At 35.2% G+C, this 19,845-nt stretch overlaps 2 protein-coding genes across 8 annotated transcripts in view; one reads left to right on the top strand and one right to left on the bottom strand.

The window, feature by feature from the left end:
* Window positions 1-1,932: 1,932 nt before the first annotated feature.
* Window positions 1,933-7,163, top strand: LOC131686911 (girdin-like). Its single transcript, XM_058970922.1, has 7 exons — window positions 1,933-1,966; window positions 3,286-4,294; window positions 4,353-4,629; window positions 4,757-6,475; window positions 6,539-6,777; window positions 6,842-6,917; window positions 6,978-7,163. The coding sequence occupies exons 1-7, from the start codon at window positions 1,933-1,935 to the stop codon at window positions 7,161-7,163; spliced, it is 3,540 nt and encodes a 1,179-aa protein (XP_058826905.1).
* Window positions 7,164-17,662: 10,499 nt separating this feature from the next.
* Window positions 17,663-19,845, bottom strand: part of LOC131691188 (venom dipeptidyl peptidase 4) — a 63,631-nt gene continuing 61,448 nt past the window's right edge. For all 7 annotated transcript variants that reach the window (XM_058977404.1, XM_058977403.1, XM_058977402.1 and 4 more), the window contains 3 exons: window positions 19,096-19,644; window positions 18,834-19,039; window positions 17,663-18,766 (listed from right to left, as the gene is read on the bottom strand). In XM_058977404.1, the coding sequence (XP_058833387.1) occupies window positions 18,668-18,766; window positions 18,834-19,039; window positions 19,096-19,644 (854 nt within the window). In that variant the 3' untranslated portion in view covers window positions 17,663-18,667. The remainder of the gene's footprint in view (window positions 18,767-18,833; window positions 19,040-19,095; window positions 19,645-19,845) is intronic.

The raw sequence follows: 19,845 nt of genomic DNA on the forward strand, positions 1-19,845 counted from the left end.
TCCAAAGATTACTCCAAATTAATCTTATTACAAACCTACCGGTGTGGTACGGAAAATCAATTAAATTATTAAAAACGATTCATAAATGTATTACTGGTTTTCATTGACGACCGTCATAAAATTCTTTTAAAAAATTCTATATATCTATGATTTAGGAGCCTTAAACCTATACCAACATATTTCAGAACAACTTTTACTTATATTTGGACATATATTTTCACGAGGCAAGCGAATCAAGTGCGTGGAATGTGTCTACATCTGGTACTTATGAACAAACGTATTTGTCACTGTTTTGAAATTCCTGAGCATTATGGGCACGAGAAATCAGAAACAAAACTTTTAGGTTTGAAAATTGAATTTACGGAGTTCGTCATAGAAAACGTCCCATAAATCGATAGCTGTAAGCGACAAAGAAAAGATGTCTTCAGCAGAATTTATGCAAATGTTATCCTCTAAGACTTGCTTGAGGATACTCATGCGATAGCTCTTTTCGTTTGAAAGTGGATTTTCTATAGCCTACTATGATCAATTTCCTAAAAAAGTAAAGTATCGTTAAAAGATGGTGGTAGTCCACATAAACATTGTAGAACATGTCAATTCACAAATATGAGTACTTAGCTCCGTTAAATTGAGTTCTTCAAAGGTATGGTTTGAATAATTGTGCAATGCATCGTACAATGAGTTGTTGGTGACGTATTTTGCAATCTACTGACACCAGTGACGGATCCAGGGGGAGGGTCCAGGGGGTCCGGACACCCTCCGAAATATTTTTTACTTGTTGAGAAATTTTAAACTAGTTTCAATTTTAAATTGGTTTCAAACTCACAGTTATTCCATACCAAATTAGACCAACAAAATGTATATTTACTAAATAAGGTTTTTACGTATTACGAATTGTACAAAGTTCATTTTAAAATTGAAATGTCAGACCCCTCCCGAATTTTTTTTTCTGGATCCGCTACTGGCTGACACCGACAAATTGGACCGAAAATTGATTTTTGTAATGAACAGCGTTATAAAAACGCGTGTTGGCAAATAGGAGCACCAATTTCAGTTGATGAATTTTTTTCGTAGTTTTACTCTACAAACGGCATTGTTTAAAAGTTGACATGTGTGATTTATGGCAATGCGCATGAAAAATACATATTTCATGTAAAATTAAATAGAACGCTGTAATATTTTGTCATTTCATATATTAGGGATTTTTTCTTTTTGATTTTTTTAAATATAACGAAGTGAGAGGTAAACTGACGCTCATCACTACTAATAAGTAGGTAAACAAAAAATGTATATCATTCTATCTCCAACCAAAACCGTTAGAAAGAGAATAAAAATTCTACCCGGGATAATATCACCTGGGTGGGTACTCATTTCATTAATTTTAGGTAGAATCATTATACCTCCCCTCCACATCGATCATGTTTGGATGTAGAAGTATGTAGGATGAAATTTACCTATTTGTACTTGTACTTTAACCAGATACAACGGAGGAACAAATAACAGATCATTTCAAACCGAGTAGTAAAGTGGACAACTTTCTGCAAATATATTCATAAGTGCTAAAATAAAAGTAGGTGTTGATCAATAGTTCCATTCAAGTTGGTGAAACTGTAAGACATCAGTTTAGAAGTGAAGAAAACGAGTTCTGCAAAGGAAAATGTCATCAAACGAGGTTGAGGAATTCCTGAATGGAGCACTTATTTCGTGGGTAAGTTGAATGGGTATTCGATTTTTTCGAGGACCATATTTGTTTAGTTTGAAATGTTTATTGTGTAGTTATAAGAGTTACAAAAGCTCATCAGAATAGTTTAATTTTAACAGCTATTCGCTTATTGCTGCCATGAAAACCCACAAGTCCAATCATCACATTGCCATCTGATGATTGGGTTTAGCTAGAATGCAATTGTTTTTAACCTAATTATGTTATCCGTAATGAACATGGTCGGCGTTAACAGTATTTCAAAAAGTGAGAAAAAAATCACTGGATAAAGAATTTCTTCAGTAGCTGTAGTTTCTGTTTGTAGTATTAACGATCCAAATATAAAACTAGATTTTACGTAGTCCGGTCTGATTTAACGCCGATATTCAAAATATGGAAGGTGATGATGATGATAAAGATCGAATAAATGGTTTTATTTTTATCATGACGTCCATTTTTTTTTGCGTGAAAATGAAATAAGGGTTTTTGTTACGGTTATATGGAAAATTTTGCTCCGAGCAACTTTCTTGGGTCCAAGAATAACTGTGAAACAATATTTTTGCTCCCACGCCACGGTTGAAAGCGGGATTGGGATTTCGCATGGATCGTCGATTTACCTTTAAAAATTAATGCTTTCAAGCGCCACCCATCGCCTGATTATATTTTTAGAGAAACAATGTTTCGAAGTTCATAAAATGATCTGACGCTTGTGAAAAATATTATTGAGCAAAAATCGATTAATATTTCATAAACCGTCAAAGTATCAATCGGTTTTTGCTTAATAACTTTTCCAAGAGAGTCATATCGTTTCGTGGTCCTTGAGACTTAGATTCTAAATTTCATATGAAAATCGCAATACGATTGGCAACTTCTCATGTAATCTTCAAACAGTGAGCGCAAAAATATAGTTTCACTGATCAAGCTAAGAATTTGCACAATACCCAAAAAGTTGCTCGGAATAATTCCTGTCCCAAACTACTAACCATTGTAATTCATGTTATGTTGCATCAACTTTATAATTCTTCAAATCGACTCTACGTTAATGACGAATCATTCTGTTTTACCCTAAAATTACGTTTTCATTCTGTTTTTCGAGAGGTTGCTTGGTTACCAATATTAAATTATCCTACTCACAGGAAAATTTAGCACATTTGAAGCTAAAATATGTGTTATTGAATCCAATAATTTATTGTTTATCAACAAAATTACTGTTTAAAAATATTTTTTATTAGAGCGACCATAAATTTTTGCTTTCAACGAAAACGTTTTTAGTTTCAATAATTTAAAATATTAAAATATAAATAATATAAAAAATATTAAAAAAGTGAACAATAAATTATTTTATTGAAACAATAAATGAATTTTATTGAATTGAATAAATAAATTTATTGTCTCCCGACCAATAATTTTATTTATTGAATTTAATCCATATTATTAATGAACCTACATCTTTTTACTGCCTGTACATTATTTGCAATTAATTCAGCAATACAAAAAATACATTTTATATTACACGCGATAAAAATTCGTAGAAACTATTTCTTTAGGATACTTTTTTCAAGATTTTTTTCTTTATGATACTTTTTTCATTTCCGAAATTTCAATTTCTTTTTTCCAGATTGAATCATGCCTTCCACCGCACGAAATAATCGCCGATTACACATCCCTGTTGGATGGAAGAATCCTACACACTGTGTACCTGCAGATCGATCCCGAACCGCAGTATTATCCAGTTAAGTTGCTCGACACAGAAATCTCTTCGTCAACAACCGCCCGCTCACGGAACTTCGACTCGTTGGTGCGAAATCTGCGAAAACTGTACGAAGAAGAGTTCGGTCAAACACTGTTAGCTTTACCGGACTGTTCGATTCTGGGTCAATTCCCGGAATCGCAAGCTGGTTTAGAACAATTGCAACTTTTAATAACCCTTCTCTTGGGTGCTGCCGTTCAGTGTCCAAATAAGGAATTGTTTATTGCTCGAATCAAAGAGCTGGATCTAGACACCCAATATGCGATAGTAAAGCTCATCAAGCAGGTCACCGACAGTCACACATTAGTGTTGAGGCAAGATGCACAGGATCAGCTTCCTTCGGATGCAATGTTCAAACACGTCGTTCGACTTGCAAAAGAACGCGACCAATATCACAACAGATGGATGTCGGCGGTGATCGACACGGATGCGAAAACAAACCTACACGAGTCGTGCTTGGCAACACCAAATTCAGTCAACACTCCATCTAAGTCTTCGGGAAACAGCCAACTTGCGACAGAATTAGCCGATACCAGATCCAAGCTGAGAAAACTTCGACAGGAACTGGAAGAAAAATCCGAACTTCTAATGGAAGTCAAAGAAGAGCTCGATCACAAGAACATCCAATACGAAAAGCTACGCATCGAGAGCCAAGATTGGTATTCGGAAGCCAAACGAGCCGCGGCCTACCGAGATGAGGTGGATGTGCTGCGTGAACGTAGCGAGCGAGTGGATCGTCTTGAAGTGGAAGTTCAAAAACTGAGGGAAAGACTATCTGATGCCGAATTCTATCGAACTAGAGTAGAGGAGTTGAAAGAGGATAACCGTATGCTTTTGGAAACGAAGTGAGTATATTATGGTTTAAAAATGGTTCAGCTTTTATAAATTTATTTATATTCACAGGGATATGTTAGAGGAACAGTTGCAGTACTCCAGGAAACGAAGCGGTCAGGTCGTAGTTCTAGAGACCGAAATTATTAAGCTGAAACAAATGCTGCACGATGTGTCACTAGAGCGTGACGTTGACAAGAATAAACTGCAGGATCTGTTGAAGGAAAACGCACAACTGCAGTTGACAACAAAGAATTTACTGGCTGGTCCTGATGCTAATCAACGACAGGAAGATGATGTACCATCCAATGAAAGCAGTTTATCCGAGCAGTTAACCACGAAAGCACAGGTAAGCTTCTAATGATTTTAGCGAAAATTATTTGAATAGCGTATCTTGAAGAAATGCTCAAAGCAATTCCAATAATTCTGTACAACCCACAAAAACAATCAATCTAATCCTATTCTAATATTTTCAGTCTCGTGCCCTTAAGCTGGAGCTGGAGAACCGGCGTCTACTGGCAGAGTTGAACAGTCACAAGGAATCATCATCCCACGAAACGTCAAATAGGATTATGGAGCTAGAAAAGGACAAGAAGAAACTTTCCCTTCGACTTGATCAGATGCAAGAGAAGTGTAACAGATATTTGCAGCAAAATTCGGAGCTGGAGAATGTCTTCAAGAATGCACTGGAGGAAAACAAAAAGCTACATGATGCTTTGGATGCCAAGCAGCAGGTGTTGGACAAACAGGGTCATGATCGAGAGCTTGATCGGATACGTCAAGCAGATTTGGAGAAGCAGATCGAAAATCTATCCAAGGATAAGCAACGCCTGCAAAATCTGTGCGAAAGTATCCAGCGAAGAGCGGTTGATTTGGAACGTGCGGTTGAAAGAAAAACAAAAGAGGTCCGTCAACTGAACGAGAGATGTGTAGAGCTTAACAACATTAAAAAAGAATTCTGTGAGCTTAATACAAAGACTGCATCACTGGAGCAGGAAAATACTACTCAAGCAAAGGATTTGGTAAAGTACAAGGAAATGCTGGAACAGAAGGACATTGAACTAGATAAAACTTGCGCGAAGCTAAATCAAAACGAGAACGAAATTGGACAATTAATGAAACAGCTGGAAGAGAGTGATACAATTAAGAAACAATTTCAAGACATGAAAAAGCTGAACAAAGAGCTTCTTTCACAACAAAAGATTAAGGATGCAACAATTTCGACACTACAGAAAAATCTCCACAATGAAACATTGGCAAGTAAAAGGATCAAGCAGAATTTGAAAAACTTGGGATTGAATGAAAGTGATATGGAGAATAGTGACATAAATTTAAAAGTTATCGTGGACAAGTTATGCGAGGATTCTAATTCATTTAAAACAGTCCGAGAGGTTGTTCTGGACGTGGGCAAGGAAATAATGAAATCGGCAGATGTTTGTGTCTTCTGCCATAAACAACGTATTTACACCGTTGAGAAGGACATCGAATATAGCGACAACAACAATGAAGCAACCAGAGTGACTGATTTAGAGCTTCAATTAGATCAGCTAAAGGTTGAACATTCTGATCTACAATTGGCGAACAAATCTTTGCAAGCTGAAAATATCCAGCAGAAAGCAAAAGTTGAAACATTAGGATCTCAAATCACATCTTTAAACACTCAGCAAACTGCATTGCAGTTAACCAATTCACAGTTAGCTGCTGAGAAAGATACACTAGTAAAGCAGATGGAGACTAAAAATCAAGTATATGAATCTCTCCAGCATGACCAGGAAACGTTACGGCATCTTAACGAACAACTTACCAAGCAGTATGACTCAGTAAATAACGAAAAAGAAATTTTGAAAACCGCATATCGTCTTCTAAGAACGGAAAACCGCGAATTGAAGGAACAAGTTCTGATGCTTCAGAAGCAGCTGGAAGAGTGCAAGCTGGAGCTTGCGTCCATGAAGGATGATATTACCAATTTGAAAGCAGAACACTCTGAACTAGAAGAAGACTTTCAGCGTCTGTTTACAAACAATGAGCTGCTCAAACAAGAATTCAAGAACAGGCAGGAACAGTACCGGGATTGTAAAATGGAAAACAGTCGTCTCAAACTCGACAATACCGAGCAAAGCAGTGAACTCAGCAAAAAAGTTGAGCGGATCACAAATCTAGAGAATGAGAATACTAGGTTGCACCAACAATGCGAGGTTTGTATTCTTTAGCTCTAATGCAAAGATTCCCGATTTTAATAATATTTTTCTTTTATCTAGATTCTCCTTCAAGCGAACTCCAGTTTAGATACAGACAGACGTACCCTCATGGACCAAGTATCGCAACTTTTTGCTCAGTATCATGAGCTTTTGGCCCATTCTCTAGAGGATAAACAACACTATCACGCCGAGGAAAAGAACTTCACGGATCGTATGAATTATTTGCATCGCCACAAGGAAAAGCTAGAGGAGAAGATTATGGAGCACTATCGGAATATGGATAGTTATTCGCCGAAAAGGTAAGATATTACTGAGATTTGTTCTGAAACAGTAACCTAATACTATAATTTATTCTTTTTACAGAAAGCCATTCGGACTAAATTTCGTCAAAAAGGTGCGCAAGGCAGGATCAGAACTTATGAACCGTGTTCCTAATCGGGTAAGTAAAACTTTGGACGGAAAGCCTTTCTTGTTTACTAATTTATTCAAACAATTCCAGAACCGTCGAACTTGTGCCGATGAACAGAGACAAACACAATCTGAATCCGGTGGAAATGAGTCAGATAATAGCGCCGAAGAACCAACTCACACTGGAAACGATGCACTGAATGTTGGAACTGCCGGATCACGTCGCACAGTTTATGTAGTTGAGGAAAAGGCAAACAAGGATAATGGCGGTACCTGAAGCTGAGAGGAATTCACCTGCTTGGTGTGAACAATAAATTCATTTTTTTTAATGTTGACTTAAATGCCAATATCTTATCAAAGACTTTTATGGAGGGATCCAGTGTATTACTAGTGAACTATCTCAGTAAGTAAGCTAATAGTTTAAAAAAACCACAAAATTTCAATCAATGTTAATATTTAAAGAAATAAAGATGTTTTAATACTACAATAACAAATTGTTTTCGTTTCGCTCGAGGCATACTCTGTTTTGTAATTCTTAACACAATAACAGATATTTTCCTTGGAGAATCATCTCACTGGTCAAACAATTCAAGCTCACTTATTGAAAAGGTCTAATGTGCAAATTTCTGCAAATTTTTATTTTCTTTGTCGATTGTTACGCCATTGATCCTTCCAAGCATTTTCTAGTACAAATCGGTGGAGTATAATTTCGACTTGCATATTATGCAAAGATTTAAGCCGTCAATGCGATTGAGTTATCGGCGGAAAAGAAAGAAAATAAAGAGATTTGCTTATAGGGCGTTTTCAATAAGTTTGCTAGAATTAGTTCCATTTTATATTTTATTTATTGCATTTGATTATATTGCTAACCATAGAACGTTACACTTACTTTTTCTACCTCAGAACGTTACACTGGGGTACAAATGCAGTCCACGCGTTTGATCGCAATTTTCGCAGGCAAAATTGCAAACAAAAACATTTTCTTTGTTTTTCAATTGAAAAACAGCTGTGTTGGTGAATGTACGGAATTTATTGAATTAATGATACATAACCTGGCTTGAACAAAAAGTGAAAAAATCGCGGTATTGACTTTTTTTACAAAAATTGTTATCACTGAGAATTTTCAACCGATTTGAAAAAAATCAAATGATTGTAAAAGTTGAAAGAATTATCTAGAAACGGCATAAAATGGAATTTCGATGTTATTGAAAAGGTGCAATTATTTGGAAGAGTGAAAGTTGAAAATTGCGTTTTGGGAAATACGACAAAATAGGGCGGAAATTGAAATGAAAAACATATTTCTGACCAGTAGTACGTTGCTAACACGTAACGCTACTGTTATAGCAGTTACTGCGCGTGAATTATGCTTGCAAGCCATTATTTTGGAAAACTCCATAATATAGAAAATTAAAAAATTAAAATCAGTAAACTAGAACGATTTTTTTTTCATGCTTAAAAATGGAATCAATTTAATTGAATAAATGATTAAAACTATTACATAATACTAATTGTTTCTTACGTAGTAAAACAACTGGTACTGGTGTATTTCAACTAAAATTGGCACGAGTCACATTTCCACTGACAGTACGAAACCTGACGGTCGCTAACGGCGACCATACACTGGGGTATAAATGTACACCACGCCAACTTTGACTCCTGATTCTACGAAGACCAAAAGCAATCTGGATTTGCCACCTTTTCCTACTCTTACTATGAACTCTAAATTGAATTATGGCTAGGTCTCATGTCGGTAAATGCCGAATTCTCGTTGTCACACGGTTCCAAAGATAGCGTGGGGTACATTTGTACCGAAGTGCAACGTTCTACGGTAAAGTTTACATTTCCAATTCAATATATTAGGTGTTCAGCTACAAATGGTAACCTTTCATCCCTATTGTTTACATGATTCGGTTAATTACACGATGCTGCAGTGAATTTGTACTAGTATAGTACCGAGTATAGGTTGTAGATCTCATCAAATGCAACACTAAATAATGTATGAAAAATGTTGTATACTCTCAAAATCTTGATTTATAGCAAAAAAAAAGTATTTTTCGGAACTTTCGGTACAAATTTTTTTTACGTGGTCATTTTTCAACCGTTCCTTTTTTTAGTGTTCCGAAAAAAAGAATAAATTACATTGCCAACGGTGCTAAGTTATGTTCTTTCATTAGAAATATTTTGCGGTTTTGGGACAACATATGAAAACAACCATTATTTTTTAATTTTTTTTATGAAAGTTTTGGGAATTGTTCAACATTGTTCTAAAAAAGCGTCTTAGTTTCAATAAAAATTTAAATAATAAATTAAATTCCGCGTCTAACGGCCTATTTATCATCAAAAACGGATGAAAATGGTCTCAACCATTTTCAACCGATTTTGATGATGCTTTTTTCAAATTAGAAACTTGCTCGCATGAACTCTTAAGGGGTTAGTGCAGTATTGTCGCGCACTATATGATTCTAGAATCATATTTTCCACTACTTTTTCTAATTCTAATTACAAAGTTCACACACATGCTCGTGAATGTATACGTTATCGAGCAAAAAACCGATCTTTTGAATATAAAAATTATGAGACCGTTTAAAAGACCATGCGAGCAAGGTTCTAATTTGGAAAAAATATAATAACTCAGCCATTTTTCAACTGATTTTAATGATGAATTGGTTGTTGGATGCGAAATTAAATTTGAATTTCTATTAAAATAACGACGTTACCCTAGAGAAATGTTGAGCAATTTTTACATATTCCATAAAAAACGCAAAATAATGGTTACTTTCACATTGTTGTTCAAAAATCGCATAGTATTTTTAACAAAAGCACACCGTTGAAAAGGTTATTTCTTGTTCTGTCCAGAGCACTCAAAAAATTTAAAATAGGTTGAAAATTAGGGCCGAAAGTTCAGAAAAATATTTTTTTTTGCTTTAAATCAAGATTTTGAGGGTATATTAAATTGATCAAACGTGGTTTTGTGTTGTATTTCACCAGACCTACAATTTTTAACTGATCACTTGAAAAAAAACATTCATTTTTTATTTTGTAGCACCGTGTTTTTATTAAGATATAAAATGCTTTCGCAGTTAAGTGATTTGTGCAGTTGTAAGTTTTAAACCTACTTGGCATGTGAATAAGGAGCTAAACAAATCTTATAAACTAACTTATAAACTATAAAGAGAGCTATTCGTGGCAATTGATGACAATTTTTGTCGGAAATTGCTTATAATACTGTTCGTCACAATTTCTAATATTTCTATGTTTACGAGTCTGTGCAATTCGTTTGTGCTAAACGTGGAAGGACGCTTCAAAATCATTTTCAGAACTTTGTTCTAAATCCTGGAAGTAATTGTCAGTCTAAACATTTACTTATAAATTTATTGTTTGTTCCTCAGGCACAGACTAGAATTTCTGTTTATAAGAGAGTATAAACTTTTTATATATTTGTTGCATTTTGCTTGGATTCCTTGAATGTGATCCTTAAAAGTAAGTCTTTTTATCGTAAATCAAACCCAAGTATTTAACTTGATTTTAATTAAAATTTAATAATATGGTAATGATTTGGTTCAAGAGAAGAAACCCTTGGCTTATGCGGAAACACAATCAATTTTGTTTTTGCCGCATTAGTGGAAATTTTCCATTTTTTCAGGTAATCATTGAAAATATTCTAACTTCGTTGCAGACGACTGCAGATAATTCGAATGCTTCTACCTGTAGTGGAGATACTAGTATCGACACAGAAAAGTGACTTTTCACAGCATGCGGGTAGATTTGAAAGGTCAGAGGTAAAAATATTATATATTATATATTAAATACTGCGACGCTTTAAAGAGTTTAAAGATTTACAATTCTGATAAGATACCTGTAGGGTAAGGTTAGTGATAATTTTTAATTATCTTTACTTTGTAATTTGAAAAATTGAAATCCCACATTTTGGCAATTAATCCTTTATGCCAAACACAGCTTTTTCGATTTCTAGTAGAGCAGCTCCAGTGGAAAAGTCCTCTGAAATATTTGCCTTTTCCATGTTAGTTACTCTCACAAGTTGATGAGTAGTTGAATGTCCAATAAGAAGTCCCAACTGTTCGGGAAGAAAAAAATCTCATTGATTTGTGACAACATTCTAGTTAGGAAGATTTTTTCAAATAATTTACTAATAGAAGAGAGTAAACAGATTGCTCAATAGCTAGACGCTTCTAATATTTCAAAGGTTTTCTTCCATAACCTGGAGCTTTCATATTTTTTATCTTTTCATCATGGATTTGATATTAGGGGCCATCCATAAATGACGTGGCATTATATGGGTGAGGGGAGTTTTGTATTTAGTGATGATGTGTGACGACAGGGGGTAGGGGGTCATGTCATGCTACGTAACTTTTTAAAGGGAAATAGGGGTTGACCTGATGTCACGACAATCTAACCCGTTTCGTCTAATTAACATCGTTTTTTATTTTTTTTATTTTTACTTGATTTGAAACGTTTTTATACTTTCGTAAAACTTCGTTTCTAATAGGGCTGTAATGCCGTATCGATGTTAGCTTTATTCGGTAAATCATGATCATGATTAAAATTATTCTCAATATAAGTTTTGTACCTTTCCCAATTCGCTAATTATACACTAGGGCATTGCAAAAACATTTTTTTTAATTCTCAAAGCCCCCCCCCTCATATTGTGACAAATGTCAAAGTAAGCTCAGATGCCAAATTTCACATCATTTGGACAATTTTAGACCCCCGCCCACCTCGCTTGAATTTTTTTGAAATTGGTACTATGGGAAAATATGGAGGAAAAATACATTAAATACTATAACTTTTAAAGTAGCAAGAAAATTACAATTTATACCTCTTTTGACAGAAAATAATCTTAGTATTTGAATGGAGGTATCTTTGTCCCTGTGAAAATACGGGAAAGTGGGGTACTGGGTCATTTTGGCCCCAAAAATCCCATATTTGTAATAATTTTTCTGCTCCGTGATGCAAATCATACATATTTTGTAGTTTTGTGAAAGAATCTCAGAAATCGATCGGAACCCATTTGACCTTAGTCTGAATACGAGAAGTTGGGGTTATAGGGCTTTTTGTCATTCATATTAAATTTTATCATTTTCTCATGCATATATCTCTATTATTCTTCAATCAATTTTCATAAAATGGAACTTGTTGAACGTGTGAAATTCTGAGGAATAAAATAAAAACGTTAGAGGTAAAATTCAAAAACATCAAACTTTTTGATATTTACTCTACAAATCTCATTTTGTTCATTATTTATCCTAATACCTCAACTTCCCCTATTTTCCAGGAATGAAACTTTTCTCATATGATCCCTAAGCATATTTAACGCTAAAAGTAGTAAATTTAATAAGAATTTTGTTGTTAAATGGAGTTAATATGTGCGATTTTATAATAAAAATGTGAAATCGACACTATATGTCAGATAATTTGATGTTCCTGAATTTTACCGGTAACGAATCTATTTTTGTTATAATCCCAAAGATTTTCCACGTTCGACAAGGTATAGTTTATGAAAATTGAGTGAAGAATAATAGAGATATATTCACGAGAAAATAATGAAGTTTAATATGAATGACAAATGGCCATTTAACCCCAACTTCTCGTATTCGGACAAAAGTTAAAGAGGCTCCGATCGATTTTTGAGATTCTTTCACATTAGAAAAACTACAAAATATGTATGATTTGCATCACGGAGCAGAAAAAATCATTAAAAATAGGGGATTTTGGGGCCAAAATGACCCAATACCCCACTTTTCCGTATTTTCCTAGAAACAGAAATACCTCCATTCAAATACTAAGATTATTTCCTGTCAAAAGAAATATAAATTATAATTTTTTGATTGCTACTTCAAATGTTATAGCATTTAATGTATTTTTTCTTCATATTTTCCAATAGTACCAATTTCAAAAAATTTCAAGCGATGTGGGCGGGGTCTAAAATTGTCCAAATGATGTGAAATTTGGCATCTGAGCTTACTTTGACATTTGTCACAATATGAGAGGGGGGGAGGGCTTTGAGAATTCAAAAAAAAATAATTTTGCAATGCACTATTAAACACTGAGCTAATGGGATTGAAAACAGCTTCTTGAGAAAGTGAAAAAGCTACTGGAAGATGATCACAATCAAAGTCAGTCTATGTAATCAATTCGCTACAAATGTGACTCTATCAAAACCAAATCAATTGTTGATGGATTCCTTACAGACGTATAGTACGTAGGTCCATTCGGGAACAAATTTGAATAATAACCAGCAGAGCAATCATTAAAAAGTAGATTAACGAAGGAATTGCTTTGAGAATTATTCCAGAATCGGTATTATAATAAAGAATTTCGACCGATTTATTGTAAGGTTTTGTAAGTCTTCTTTCAAGAAATCTGTTCGCTAGTGCACTGAAAAGGCGAATACGATGCAACAATACTAATGATACCAAGATCGGTTTCAACTTCGGTAATCAAACTCACGATCACCTTGGTGTCAAAAGACGGCAGGACGCAATATTTGATCCTGCGATTAACCGCTATTGTGATTCCTCCGCCGAATTCAACAGTTCGATGAATAACAATATAAGAGTTGCTCCTCAATTTGATATTACGTTTTAAAAAAAATTCAGTTACAACGGCTTTATGCACATTATGTATCCTCAAGAAGTTAAAAATTCGTCTTCTCACGTTTTCAATGAACGAGCATCCCAATTTAATAAATTGAATTGATAACCTTAAAGTCATTATTTTGTTAGCAGATTCTCACCCAGTTTGAAAAGCTTCGAACATGGAGGTAGAATTAGACATTGCATTCATCAACTGAAACTTTGAAATGCAATTTTTATTCCGCTACCTAGATCCATTGGAGCAAAGAAAGCGTTGAATGAAAACGAAATTGGAGGCGTGGTAGTCATCGTTTTTTTAGTCGTGTTACCTGCAACTGAAGCATAAGACAACGGCCCTCAACCTTTTTCGTACCTCGGACCCCTTAGAAATCACCCTGGGTTGCTGCGGATCCCAACGGATAAACATCGATTTTGAATGCTATCAAAATATTATTTTCAGTTTATTAGGAAACAAGACTTGAACTTTCAATATACACTCGGATTTCAGGTTGAGAATCACTGGCATAAAACACAATTGTGGGATGATGTGACGGATATAGAAGATCAGTGTATAGGTAGAGAAGTTATTATTCTATTTTGAAGCGGATTATCACGCTTAAACTTGTTTTCTTGAAGTGTACCTGAAGAGGTAGGTAATTTTTTTTATTTGTTGTTTTTGATGTTTTGAACAAGAATTTGATTTTTTTTCGAATTGGACATGCCCTCAAAAATTGGATTAATTGTAGTTAAAATTAGCGTATTTGAAACTTTCAGTGGTTTCTTTTACCGGACAAGCGTCTACATTATTACCTACTTTACTGTTTGCAATAGAGAACAACAATGTAATAACCATTTGCATATACACATTTTCCATACGGCATCGACTAGATATAAAAAAGTAACATAATTTTCAACAGAATTTTCTATTTGGCGAAAGTCGATATTAAATAAACATCCAATTCTGTAATTGAATTGTTGATGAATCGTTTTTCCGTGTCACAGCCATTATCAAATAAAACCCTATCAGTAAACAATCCACAGCTTTTTAGAGAAATCAATCGAAAGCGATTATAATGACGTTTTTGCTTGAACCCGAAACTGAGTCAGGTTCTAACCGCTGTCAGTTCATACATTTTTACAGCAGTTGGGGGTAGAAACTGACTCAGTTTCACTTCAAGCTAAAATTGCCATAAGTATTACAGGGCGCATGCCGTTTTTAGCATTGATTGGACATTGCACGGTAATGGGTAATGGTGCTCATGGAGACACAATTTAGAGCCCTGTTTTAGTTATCATCTCCTCAATTCAATTTGGTGCACACGATGTATTGATGTAAACGCCTAACCGTTTGTATCGTGAATAGTCAGGAAACGAACCGTAAACGTTCATTTCAGACGTTTGAGCAAGCTTTCTACACTCTATCTAAAACATACCTTTGATTGGGTAAAGAGTAAAACCTGAAGCAAGACACGATCGATACGGCATGCTGTTCACCATGAAACGTCTTTTTTCAGCGGAATGCCGTTAAACCACAAAAGAAATAATTATGTACAACACGCAGAAAAATTAAGCATATTTAAACCAAAAATACGTATTATTGAATCCTATCATTTATTGTTTATTACTTCAAAGAACGAACTCATTGGTCTGACAATATTTTTTTATTGCAGCAACAATAAATTTTTGCTTTCAATAAAAACATTTTTAATTTCAGTAATTTTGTTTTAATTTCAAAAAATATTCATTATAAAATGGAACTTTTCATTGAAACAGTAAATAAATTTTATTGGGTTCAATAAATAAATTTATTGTCTCCAGGCCAATAATTTTATTTATTTAATTTAATCCATATTTTTATTGAACCTACAAATCTTTTTTCTGCGAGTAGGATGAGCGCAATTATTCAGGTACAGTATATAGACACATTATTTCGTGACGTTGCAACGGTTTGACGCACCTTCATTTCATAAATACATTTTCAAATGAACTCCTACATCAAAACTTTTTACAGATTTGGAAAGTAGAACAAAAGATTCGCATCAGGTTCATTTGCAGCCGACAAAAAAGAGCTTCGATTACTTTTAACTCTGTTCGTAGTACATGTCTCAGTTATTAAAACGATCTCAAATCATGCAAAAAGCACTGAAGAACCACAGCTTTGTCCAAAAGAGCTAGTCGAGGTCTTTGAAAGCACTATTTGTGGTAAGTACCCTGCCCTGGGTTATAATCCCGGTGATTTAAATCTGACTTCGTTTGCCGTAACTGTAAATTGCTTGCTAAACCAATTTTTTTTTTCCATTTCAAATTATTGTTGGTTTGTATAATATGTAGTGATATTAACTTTATCTCTGGCGGTAAATATTAAGCACTCTCGAAATCGAGGTGTTCACTGACACGAGTTGTTCCTAAGTTTGCAATGGGATAATTTAGAATTCTTATGAGAAGTGAGCTGAATTTTCTTATGATTTCTTGGCAAGTTTTCCGGTTATGTTAATATATAGAAAGAATCAAATTTAACAAACTATATAAACAAATTTCCCGAAATTTACAGAATATAAACATTACATGTTAAACTGTATTTAAACAAAATTTGGCTATTCTACATTATTCGAAGAAGCACTTGCGGTACAATTTTTTGTGGATAAGATTAAGAAACTTGAAAAATCTGATAATAGCATGAACAAACAATTATGAATATTTTGTCAGCATTTCATGTATCCAAAAGTATTATACTTCAGCGATTGACTAGTAATGCACACCCATCTAACAAATAAGAATGGCATCTATTGACATATAATGGCATATATAATAGTTATTATAATATTTACACTGTTATACATAGCCCAGCGCATTGTTTACGAAAATAGACTTAAACGCACCGCGAAGTACGAAGAATTGTTTGATGGCCTGGAAAAGGTAGTTCAAACGATGAATTTACGGTCAATCCGACCTACTCCATTCTCCTTCTTGGTTTCTTCTTCATCCTCAAACAACGCAATGTACCTAAGAAGATCAAATAACTATTGTTAATTCGGTCAGTATACTACTAACTGCGCATTCAATTATACGGATGTTATTAAGAGAAACGCAACGTATATTTCTAGCTTTAAATTGTTTTCTCATCTTTTCAATTGCCATTACACAATGTCCCAATTTGGAATCCTTGAATTATATTCATCGAATGTTACTATTTATCTGTTTACCTCTGTTCATCTACAGAGACCCCTTCGTTCAATTGTGCCCCGAGTGGTCCTAAGACGGCCCTGATTCAGTTTGCATTTGACAATGCAACTTTCTGCAAAAAGCGACGCGCACGGTTTAGTCCACAGTTGTTGTCAGAATCCGAACTTTAGTATACAATTTTGTTTGTAATCTATTTTTCGTCGTCCATAATATGCTTTAAAATGTCATAAAGGTTTTCAAAGCAAGTCCATGCCGGACAACCGTCTACAAATAGTAGCTGGAAAATTGCATATGCCTCCACGGAGAAGCAGCAGCACATAATCACGTGATGCTGCTACTCAGCGGGAAGGTGGACACAATTTTGCATGACAAGAGTACGATCGAAGTGTAATCTTAGCCTACTCTTAAAGCAATTCTTAACTGTTAGTTAAGTATGGGAGCATTGGTCCTTTGAACTCCCTAGCGACTGTGATGACGATTTCCGAATTATGCTTTTCATTCTATACTGCTACCTTACCTACTTCACTATACTCGATTGTTATGTTGTGGAGCAGACTAATGCTCGTTTCGATTATCCTCCACAGCGAATGTGGCTGGTGCTATAGAATTCTTTCTGGGAAAGCTATTAAAACAAAATTAACAGCTAAATATTAACGTTATGTTATGTCACACAAAGCACTCCACGGTGAATGTGAATAAAATTTAATAATTCTCTTATAAATTATTACCTTGACGGGTTAAAATATAATGAACTCAGAAAATGTTTCTGGAATCCAGCCAAAATTACAGCTCATGTTTCGGTAGGACTCACTATGAAAGCGACAATAGTTGTCACTTTTTATCTCATTAGCTAACAAAATGCAATGAAAGTGTGTCTATTGGAAGCTACCCTCTGGCCAGGTAACATCTCCAGGCCAGCTCCTACCATAAATGGCAACCCTAGCTCTTTGATATGTATGGAAAAGGATAGCACGGATATACACAGCAACTAAAACAAGTCTTAACTTCTGAAAAATTTATTTTCAACATCTAACAGCTCTGGACCTATCTATTACATAATTTGTTACACTTTTTCATACAAATATGAAAATTACAGATTAGGAGTTTCGCGTCTAATAATTGATCCTCATACAAGAACCAACTGAAAACACAGACTACTCAATATGGAAAAGATTTCCCAATGTTCTTATTTTCAAAAGAACGCTAAACTGTGAACTAATTTCTTACAATAGACGAACATTTCCGAACCAATCCAGAGTAATGCAAATATGATTTGTGTTTTAGTTGTTTTATTCAAAAAATCAGATTTAATTTGGAGCGGCAATTTGTTTCTAAAGATCAGTCACATTTATTTTGAAGTTACCATTCATAATTTGTTTTCCTCATTTATTAGGTGGTAGTATTTTAAGGGTTGGAAGATAAGGTCTATTATGACAATGGAGAAAGCAAGTTAAATCTTGCGGACATTTTTGCGTGGCACAATTTATGAATGGTCTCTAAGTTATATTAACAGTTACAGGCTGTAGAAACTCCTAATCTTTGGACATAAAAATCTTCACAAAATAAACTGTATGTATAATAATTTGTGGCAAAAACGAACAACCTTTGCATATTTTTTTTCTTCTGAATACTGACTAGTAGTTTTGTATCGTAACACTTGGCATGTAGGTTCATTCAGTTATTGTTTTCATGTTCCCTCAATAGAGTCGATAGCTTAGTTGTTTAAACTAGCTTTAACAGAGCTGGTCTTTTTCTTCTTCCCATCAATCACGTAAATAGCTCTTATCGGTCATTTAAAAATCGAATAAGAACAGTAAGTTGCTCTATGTACAGTCTCAATTGCATACATTATTTACAACAGAAAAAAAACTTCATTTCATCCGTTAAAACGTTACTGCTACCGAATGCTTCACATAATTCTGGTTGATAAGTCTTTCGCTATGGAGGAATCGTTCGACGGTAGAAAGTACATTTGGTGCTCGCTGTCCTCCACTAGTAGGCCGTGCTAATCGCGTAGATCAAAGCACTCGCTGAAGAATCGTCCTAGAGTGTGGTAAAGATGTGGTCGAACGCCAGCAAGGCTGTGGTCCTCATCAGGGTAGCTCTGCAAAAGAATAAAAGCCATTTTAAGCTTGTCTCCCAGCAAACGATAAAAGCTGCAGCATAATTACCACTTGTTTGAACATAATATCGTGAGTTTCAAGTGCCCTCGCCAGCTGCATTGCCTGCTGGAAGTGTACATTGTCGTCGTACGTTCCGTGAATCAGCATATACTTTCGGTTTCGGAATTTGGTGAACAGTGCGGTGAGTCGCGATTGTTCATAACCTTGAGCATTGTCTTTCGGCAGTCCCATATATCTCTCCGTGTAGATGGAATCTATGGAAAGCAGTGCTATGAAATTTAAAAATATAAGCGCAATTTTTCATATTTACCGTAGAACGTCCAGTCCGTTACCGGTGCCACTGACACAGCACATTTGAACACATTCTGATCATCCTTGGCTAGTGCCATTGCGGAAGCATAACCTCCATAGCTCCACCCCCAAATGGCTATCCGGGTCGGGTCAATGAAGGGTAACTGTTCCGCCAATTTCTTGGCGGTGGCAGTTTGATCCTCTATTTCGACTGTGCCCAATTTGCGGTAGATTTGGAACAGAAGCTTGTCTCCCCGCAAGCCAGAACCTCGGCCATCGATTTTTGCGTAAACAACCGACCGGTTCGAACTCATATGATGACCCCATCCGACGGACCATGAACTGGTTACGGAGTTCGAGTTCGGTCCACCGTACACATCCACCAGCATCGGGTATTTCACCTTACCGCTGAGATCGGCTCCCGGTGGCACCAGAAGCATCACCTTGGAAGAGAATCCATTTCCGAGATCGACTTCACGATACTGGACAGTTGGGAGAGCTTTACTTTCTAAACGCTCCCGCAGTTGACTGTTGGTTTCCAAGGACTTTATCGGTTTTAGTGTTACAGCTGAAATTGGAAAGAAAAATGATTTTGGTCAATAAATAAACTAGCAAATTGTTTTGATAATCTTAATACCATTTTTGAGACACTAATGTATCCAAGTTTATTTAAAACCAGCAACGAAATGGTATTTTTCTCAAAGTGTATAGCTCTGGCTGTTTCGAAAATTGCAAAAGCTGTTTTTGGAGGGCCCCAGCTGGTAAATCT

This window comes from Topomyia yanbarensis, chromosome 3, assembly GCF_030247195.1.
Source record: "Topomyia yanbarensis strain Yona2022 chromosome 3, ASM3024719v1, whole genome shotgun sequence".
Taxonomy (NCBI): domain Eukaryota; kingdom Metazoa; phylum Arthropoda; class Insecta; order Diptera; family Culicidae; genus Topomyia; species Topomyia yanbarensis.

Excerpts from the sequence above, each read along its gene's own strand:
- LOC131686911 (XM_058970922.1), top strand. The coding sequence starts at position 1,933 with ATGAACATGGTCGGCGTTAACAGTATTTCAAAAA. Across the intron at positions 6,778-6,841 it reads GATAGTTATTCGCCGAAAAG|AAAGCCATTCGGACTAAATT; the intron begins GTAAGATATTAC and ends TTCTTTTTACAG. Across the intron at positions 6,918-6,977 it reads TGAACCGTGTTCCTAATCGG|AACCGTCGAACTTGTGCCGA; the intron begins GTAAGTAAAACT and ends AAACAATTCCAG.